Consider the following 8515-nt stretch of genomic DNA (forward strand, 5'->3'; position numbering starts at 1 on the left):
AAAAACCTCCCCAAAATATTGCTCTTTAGGCTTAAGCTGTGGTTTGTCCTTCCAGCGACTTCTCTGCATTTTTGTTCGAGTCATTTTACTTTTTGGAAAAACCAAAAGCATCCCCAGACTCTCTGCAGGGGGTTGGCTTGTTTCCGCAGGCGATTTGCAGGGAGCAGAGTCAAAATCAGCTGTTTCAGAGGTAATAAAACGCCGCAGATTGGCTTCACAAAAGGTGTGCGAGGAGGATGCTGGAATAGTGCCCGCGGGCACTGGGAACGGGGCGTGCTGCTCCCAGGGAAGGGTCCTTCCCGATCTGATCCGTGGCTCCCTGGTTTTCCATCGGGACCTTGCAGAGGGCTCCTGCCTTGCCAGTCATGACCCAGCATCGCCTCCCCTTGCAGCTCCCCACAACCGATGGCTCCCTAGAAAACGCAGCGTGCCCGAAGCCCGGCATCCTGGCCCGTGTCCGGCCAAGGCCAAGGGCACGGGATCCCAGCACCACCTCCTGGCAACACACCGCTGTGCACGGCCCGCACGCCGGCCGCGGCCAAAAATCCCCCAGCAAGCCATGGGGACCACCCGGAGAGAGAAACCGGGAGCAGCCCCGACCCCAGACTTTCTCATGTCTGTCCAAGCCTGGGTATTTTCCCCTTTCCCCATCATCATGGCTGGCCCCGGGGTGGCTGCGGGTGCAGGACCCCCAGTTGCATCCCCCGGCGAGCGGCAGCTGCCTGCTGTGGGGTGAATAGCGGCGCGGCTCGCCCGAGAGGCGACCGAATTTAATTTGAGATGAATGGGCACCTCCATGCCGCCCATGACATTTTCATTGCGGGCTAACAAGGGGAGAAAAATCCAATTAGGTGACAAAGGGGGTCCCTAATCGGCCGTGCAGCCCGGCGCGGGGCAGCCAGGACGGCGCGGCATCCCGCGGGAGAGCAGGGACAGACCATGGGAAAACAAGAAAGCCCTCCAAAAAAGTCCTCTTGTGATATTGCAAAAGCCAAACCATAGGATGGCAAGGCTGCTGAAGTGCACACAAAAAATGTAATTAAAAAGACAGTTGCTGTTTGCACCCCCCGGGGTCCCATCCGTAAGTCTCCCAGGTCACTGAGATAAATGTAAAGTGGCCCAAAGTGAGCCGGGCAGGACAGCAGCATCTCCCAGAGGAGAGAGGCAGAGGGCCATAGGGCAGCGGCATAAATAACCTGCAGCCAGGAGCACGCTGCTCCTGAAAGAAAATATTATAATAAAATTTGGCAGCCCCCTTCCAGGGCATCCACCCACCACGACTACTCAATGAAACCTGGTTCCAGGAGCAGGTGAGGGTGAACCACATCAGGGTTTGTTACCAAAGGAGCAGTTTCAAACCACAAAAGATTTCAGCTGACCCTGGGTTGCAGTTTTTTCCAGCAACAGGTGCCTTTTTGCAGTTTTAATGCGTGCAGCCAGCGGTACCGTCTATCTCCAAGCTCTGGCACCTAAAGCAGGGGAGGGTGATGGTGGGACCCCCTCGCGCACAAAATCCCCCTCCTGCCCAAATGCGGGGACATGGGGGCATCGCAGCGAGGGCATAGCAGCCCACTGGGAAAGGCGGGGGGGGGGCACGCGCGTGAATAACAGCTGGGTTTTAAAGGAAGGGTGATAAATGGGAACGCCGCGCTCCCTCGGGAATTATTAACGGCGGGGGAGGCTGAAACCTTGGCTTTGCCCCGGGAGCCGGGCTGCGTGGTGAAAGCCGATGGGCGGGAGCGGGCAGGGGGAGCAGATGGCCGGGGGAGGTCGGGGGTCCGGTTGGGAGTGGGGGGGTCCCCGCCGGCACTGCGCAGGGGGCTGTGGCGGGGTACGGCGGCTGCATCTCCCACGGGACACAGCTGGACTGTGCGGGGGGAAGGACCCCCAGGGTCCTCTCCTCCCTGGAGCCCCTCAGGTGGCTCCAGCCGCAGCTCCAGGTGGCCACCGCTGAGTATTGACCCAGCGCTATCTCAGCTCCCACCTTATCAGGGCAAGGACCAGCTCTGGGCACCAGCACCTGCCCCATTAATCTTCCCCCTGTCCTACAGGCATGAGGTCTCAGCGGCTGAAACGACCTGCCCGGGGAGGGAGCGGGAGGGCTTGGGCCACTGGTGCCCGGGGTCTGGAGATGATGGATTGGTACCTGGGAGGTGACAAGGGAGAGGGTTTTTCTTTTTCCCTTTAACTCCTGCCAGTGCCCCTGCCCTGGGGAGGGGAGCGCGGGCAGGCAGGTGCCGTTATACCTGGGTATATTGGGGGCTGAGCCTGAGCGAGGAGCCTACGCTTCACCCACATCCTTCAGGTTGAAGATGGAGATGTGATTCCTCACGCCGGGGCCTGCCCCAGGCAGAGCTGCACAAAGTCCAGGCAAAAATCACATATGAGGCCCCGGAAAAATGAGATAAAACCTCACAGCTGTGGCTGAAATGAAAGCAGAAGGCTTCACGGTTTCTTCATGGCTGCAGCTGTGCAACTCCTGGCTGCGGGGCTTAAATGCAATCAGAAATGTCTGTGGGGACCATTAAACACAAAACCTGTGTGTGTCCCTCAGGGAGGGAAGCCCCATGCTTTGATCATGGTGGGAGACCCAGCGATGATGGAGTTGGGGGGCTGAGGTGGTCCCAGATGCCTCATCCCCCCCACCCTGCTCTCGCCCATGCCCTGGCGGACACCAGTCCATGGAGCTGTGGAGGGGCCAGCAAGCACGTGGTGGAAAACTCACGTCTCCTGCTTGCCCCGGCATGGGTTTTCTAGGAGCACCCCTGGTCAGAGAATTAACCAGGGAGGCAGGATGACCCGAGCAAAGCCAACACCGGGCTTTTGCCATAAAACCCACTCGAGGACACTGTGTGTCTGGGAATGAAGAAAGATGCCGTGGATGTTATCACGCTCGTCCTCCTCCAGAGAGGCAGAGCATCGCTACACAGTCTAAGCTGGGAAGAGTCTAAGTTTGCCAGCCGGGGACTTAGATTCACAAGCAGACAGGACCTTCTCAGAGGTTAGTTAGCACAGCCTAGCCCAGTTCCAAATACAAATACACACTGATTTATCCTTTTCTTCTGCCCTATGAAGCCCACAGCTCCGAAGGGGAGATGTGCCCTGGGTCAGCCTTGTTAGAAAGCCGGGCTGCCGCATCGGTCGCATGCTGAAAAGCCTCCTCGTGGAGGAGAGAACACTGCGGGGAGAGAGTGGCTGCTCCTCGGGGAGCTCACTGCTCGGTTGATGCTTTTTCCCTCTCCTTAAAAGCCCCTTAAACCCTCAAGTTACGTTTCCTTTGACGCAGAAAGGCCCAACTCTTTTGGCGAGGGCGCCAGATGAACCCCAGGCAGGGCTTGAAGGCGGCTTGGGGGTGCTGACACCCGGCGCCGTTCCCCCTGCCGCCCTCCCCGTCTGGGCTGCGCAGACGGGATGGAGTTTCCCCCTTCCTTACACAAACTTGGGATCTCCTTTCAGCTATTGCTTTTTTTGTATTGATTTTTAAAAGGGGGCACTGCGGCTTTAAAGAGCTTCCCAGACTTGCCTTTGTGACCGGAGGAGAGGGTGGGGTGGTGGCGGAGGTGGGGACCCAGAAGAATGAAATAAAGAGAAGTACAACAAAAAGAAGTTAAAAGTGTGAGTGACAAGTTTTCGGCAACAGGCTTCAGCCCCTGTGGGGTCGTTTGGGCGAAGAATGGCAACAAATGAACAAATGAGCTGGATTTTCATGCTTGGTGGACGGTGAATGAATAAGCATCTTTTAAAACCCTATCAGGAACTCTTTGGATTGTCATTATAGCTGGGAGGAGGGGGGCAAAGGCAGACTTTTGAGGGCTGACCATGTGAAAGAATCCCGATTCTTCGCCTTTTCTCTGCTGGCGAGCGCGGCTACACCGAAACGTGCGGGCAGTGCGGGAGGACAGGCATGCAGCCGCAGCCGAGCATCCTGCCACGGCCCCGCACAGGAACGCTTCTGGGGGACATCAGGGTGCCCCGACGCATGTTGGAAGAGGCAAGAGGGTCTGCTCTGCTTGCAGGAGCCCCCGCTGATTCCCAGCGACATTGAGGGGACAGGCAGTTGTTCGCAGCCCCGGCTGCCTCCTCCGCCAGGAAACCTGACTGCAATGTCAGAGGCGGACAATGTGAGAGGGCAGGAGGCGACTCACTTAAAGCCGTATTTAGAGAGCAGAGTGGAGGCCTGAGGTCAAAGGAATTGCCCTGGGATTATGGGAATCACCTTCATTTTCTTGCCAGCCTTCAGACACGAGGGAGCCAGCCAGGAGCAAGGAGGAGGGGGACGAGTCTGTTGCTGAGGAAAGGACCCCGGTGTTTCCCCTTCCCTGGCCCTGGCAATGAGCCTGGCCTCTCTGAGCCATGCAAATAATTTACAGGCTCTGTTTTCAACTGTTTGTTACCCTCAGTCCCCCATTTTAACCTTGGGCAGAACAGAGTATTGGTGAGGCAGTTGCAGGAGACTCCGCTTTGGAGGCATGGCCAGAGCTTGCTGAATATCCCTACAGCCAGAGTTCCACAGTAAAACGCAGCTACAGAGGAGAGGGAAGGTTCAGGAGGAGACAGGTTTAAAGCCTCCTTATTTCTGTAATAGAGGGTAATGTCACATATTCAAAAATCTTCTTGTCTAAACAGAAGGAGACCGAAAACTGAATATTGGGGCCATGAAAACATCAGCTTGCAGCTGGGGGGGTCTCCCTTGGCTGCAAAAATAAAAGTTGAGTCCGCCTTGCATGGGATTTCAGCAACCAAACCTGGCAGCGCCTGGGCTAAGTTTGTTTTCAACCCATCACCCGCAAGTATGCGAGGGCACAAGCCTGCGTCTCTGAAACGGTCGCGGTCCCAGCGGCCACCTGTTTCTTCCACATCAAAAAGTCCGGAGGCCATTACAGCAGCCGTGGTTATAAAGGCCAGGCAATGGCGCTGGGACAGCCCCGTCAAGAGAAATGAGACCATCATGCACTAAACATAGAGAAAAGATAAATGGAAAAGGAGTCTTTCAGTCTTCATTATCAAGTTTCCATGGGTTTGCCAAAACCATAGCAACCAGTTCAAGCAATGATTAACCTAATAATGTGGAGGCAAAGAAAAAAAAAATGCATTCAAGCCCCTAAAGAAGTCACTAGTTCTCCAGAGGTAGTAAATCCGCCCGCCCCCCCCCCCAACATATAGCCCCACGGCTGGAAGACCAGAAGCATCCTAAGCCTCCAAAGAAAAGAATCTGCAACACAGTAAAACCCACTAAAGTGACCACTTTCCGAAAATACAGCTGTATGGACATCTTTTAGGACTTTTATAATACCTGCTCTTTCAGGCTCTTCTTGCCCCTTTTCTTGCCCATATAGACCCTGACTTCCCTTTTACAATTTTTTGCAAAAATGTTACTTTTGCAGACTAAGGGAGTGTGCTGTTATTCTCCTCAGTCCCGCGGCACACGCAGATAGCTAGAGCAAGGTGATACCTCCCGTAGGGAGATATCAGAGTGGAGCTGGACTAGCAGGGAAAATATTAAATGATTTTATCACCCAGATAATCACGGTGTTTTGCCTGTGGCCACACACGGAGGCCTTGGAGCACTTTGCAGACTGTTAGAGTATGAAAACAATACGCAATTCAGCCAGAAAGGGGGGAAGGGGGAGGAATACTATTAGGTCTTTCATTCTGCCTATCTGATCTACGACGCAGATAGATCACGTTCAGGACTATAACAGTACACACAGAGATAGGCACACACTGCTTTTTCCTAGTCCTCAACCTTGCCCCATGGCCTGTGTTTCTCCAGCAATGCGGGTATTGCTTCTCAAAGCAATGAATAGGCAAAGTAGTGGGGCTCTGCGTGGATGAACGGGTCCCAGGAGGCAGCAGAAAGACCAGATCTCCTCCAAAAAACCTCAAGTAGCAAGTAAGACCTGCTCACCTTGCTTGTCAGCACGGGCACCATGGTGCCCTCACTCCCTTCACCCAGATGCATGGGGCACCTGCAGCTCCTCTCGGTGAGACGGTTCATTGACCAAGGCTGGATCGAGTGCACAAGAAGAGATCACTGCTTCTCCAAAATCCACCAAGCCCCATGTGTTTTCTGAGCTGCAAAGCGTCTGGTTAGCACCAGGGCCAAGCTGGCCTCTCCCTTCACCGCAGGACCGGGCGATGTTGCCCACAGCCCACCTGAAGGCACAGCGTCCCGCAGCTAGCCTGTGCCTGGGCTGAGTCCAGCAAGTCCGAGGTGCGGGGCTCCGCACCGGCAGGGACTCCCCATCACCCAGTCCCCGGCCAGGGCAGACCCCGAAGGCTGAGCCCCGGCGAGGGGGGGGAGGCAGCGGCTCACGGAGGCCTGGGGCGGGGGGAGCACCGCGCCGCGCCCCCAGCCGGGGCCCGGCCGCCGCCTTCAGCACCATGGCCAGAGCCCGCGGCGCCGGTGCGGGACGGGGCGCAGGGGACGCTCCGCGCTCCGCGCACCGCACCGCGCACCGCGCACCCACCATCCTCCAATCCCTCCCCACGCCGGTGGGTCTCCCCCACCCCAGCCCGCCCCACGGCTCCCGAGGAGCGGGAGCAGCGCGGGGGGGAGATGGAGGGGGATGCCCCCCCCCATACCGGGGCGGGGGGGGCGGCGGGACAAGGTCCCCGGGATCCCGTACCCGGTCAGGTTTCACTCTCGCCTCTTTTGTTGCGGTGCGGGAGGGGGGTGTTGGGGGGGGGGGGGTGTTTGTGCGTGCGTCTTTGTTTCCAGTAACCAAATTTCTTTTGTTCTACAAATTGCCTCAATAGCGTCTCTTTGCCGCGGGCAAACGGGCTCAGCTGAGAACAATTAGCATCACAATGGGCTTTTGGCCTCGCGGGCCGCTTTGTCTAGCGACTGCCGCCCCGCTGGGGCAGCGCGGAGAGGGGAGGCGGCCCGGCCGTAAATCTACCAGCTACAAATTGAGTCTCTGGGAGGAGAGGGCCGGGGAGGGCTCGCGGGATTCATGCGGCTTCTCTTCTCTTCTTGCCGTGGTGTGGGAGGTGTTGCGTTTCCCACCTCCTGCGTTTTTAACGCCCCCCGCTCCAGCCCCCCGCTCAGGGCTGCAGGTTCCGACTGCGGCCGCTGCCCCCCGAGCCCCGCGCCTACCTCGGCTAAACCCTCCCCCGGGGAGGATGGGGTCGGGCTGGGACAACGCTGCCCCGGGGACCCGCACCGCCGTGTCCCGGGGACATCTCCAAAATAGCCCCAGGGCCGAGCCGGGCGCTGAAAATCCGCCTGCGTGGGGAGGGCTGCAGCCGGGCGCACCTTGCCGGGACGCGGCGGGCAGAGCGGGGCGGCTGCCCGGGGTATCACACGGGCCGGCCGCAGCCCTGCGTCTGTAAAGAGAGGTCGGTTTTAAATGCACGCGTGGGCCCCGACGGGCACACGCCGGCGTGCGCACAGGCGCAGGACCCCAATGCGCCGCTCTCCATCGCCGCTCCTCCCCGCGCCGGCCACACCGTCTCCGCACCGGACACACCGGGGCCCCGCGCAAGCCCCCGCAGGGCCGGCGCTGCCCTCCCCGGCGCGGGCTGCGCGCGATTTTGAAACCCGTGGGGAGCCCTCTGTGGAAAAAACACGGCGTTGCACAGGTCTGACCGCGACACACTTTATTCTCCTCTTCTTCTTTTTCGGAAAAAAAAAAACCAAAATACAGCCGCGGCTCCCCTCCCCGGTACAAACAGCTGGACCACCGCTGCCAAAAACACTCTTATATACAAAATATATATTTGTTACGAAATATAATCAATAAATACCGATAGCGACAAATTAATATAATTTACCGTTTCCGAGTACAAAACCGTGATTTGTTTTTGCCCGCCCGCTCCCGCCGCGCTTCAGCCAAGCGGGACGGGGCGGGGGGGAGCGGGGCGCCCACCGCCCCCCCGGCGCGCAGCGCGGGGACCCCCCCCTCCGCCCCGCCGGCCATCTGAAGGCCAAAAGTGGGGGGAAAGCAACCGGGCGGCGGGCTCAGAGGAAGGCGGGGAAGGCGGCGGTGCCGCGGCGCAGGGCGGCGGGTGGCGGGGCGGCGGGGCAGGGCGAGTCCCAGGGCCCGGGGGAGGCGGCGGCGGCGGTGGCGGCGGGGGGCGGCGGCGGGGGGGGCTCGGGCAGGCCCTGCTCGGCCAGGCGGAGGCTCTGGGTGAGCGCCCAGATGTAGTTGTGGGCGAAGCGGAGCGTCTCGATCTTGGTGAGCTTGGCGTCGTCGGGGAAGGTGGGCAGGACGTTGCGGAGCGCGTCCAGGGCGGAGTTGAGGTGGTGCATGCGGTTCCTCTCCCGGTCGTTGGCCTTCATCCGCCGGCTCCTCTTCTGCTTGCTGAGCAGCCCCTCGCTCCGCGCCTTGCCGCGGCCCCGCCGCGCCTTCCCCTTCCTGCGTGCCGCCGCCTCCCGCGGGGCCAGGGCGGTGCGGGCCGGCGAGGCGACCCGGCTGCCCGCGGAGCCGCCGCCGGCCGCGGAAGGGGCGGCCTCGGCGCCGCCGAAATAGGGCTGCCCCTCGCCTTGCGAGCGGTCGCTCTGCGGGGCCAT

The 8515-nt window shown here is 59.3% G+C and overlaps 1 protein-coding gene across 1 annotated transcript; it reads right to left on the reverse strand.

Annotated features, from left to right (window-relative positions):
• Positions 1 to 7963: 7963 nt before the first annotated feature.
• Positions 7964 to 8515, reverse strand: NEUROG3 (neurogenin 3). Its single transcript, XM_075155415.1, has one exon. The coding sequence runs from the start codon at positions 8513 to 8515 to the stop codon at positions 7964 to 7966; it is 552 nt and encodes a 183-aa protein (XP_075011516.1).

Source organism: Calonectris borealis, chromosome 7 (assembly GCF_964195595.1).
Source record: "Calonectris borealis chromosome 7, bCalBor7.hap1.2, whole genome shotgun sequence".
NCBI lineage: Eukaryota > Metazoa > Chordata > Aves > Procellariiformes > Procellariidae > Calonectris > Calonectris borealis.

Coding starts and splice junctions, on each gene's coding strand:
- NEUROG3 (XM_075155415.1), bottom strand. CDS start 8,515: ATGGCCCCGCAGAGCGACCGCTCGCAAGGCGAGGGGCAGCCCTATTTC.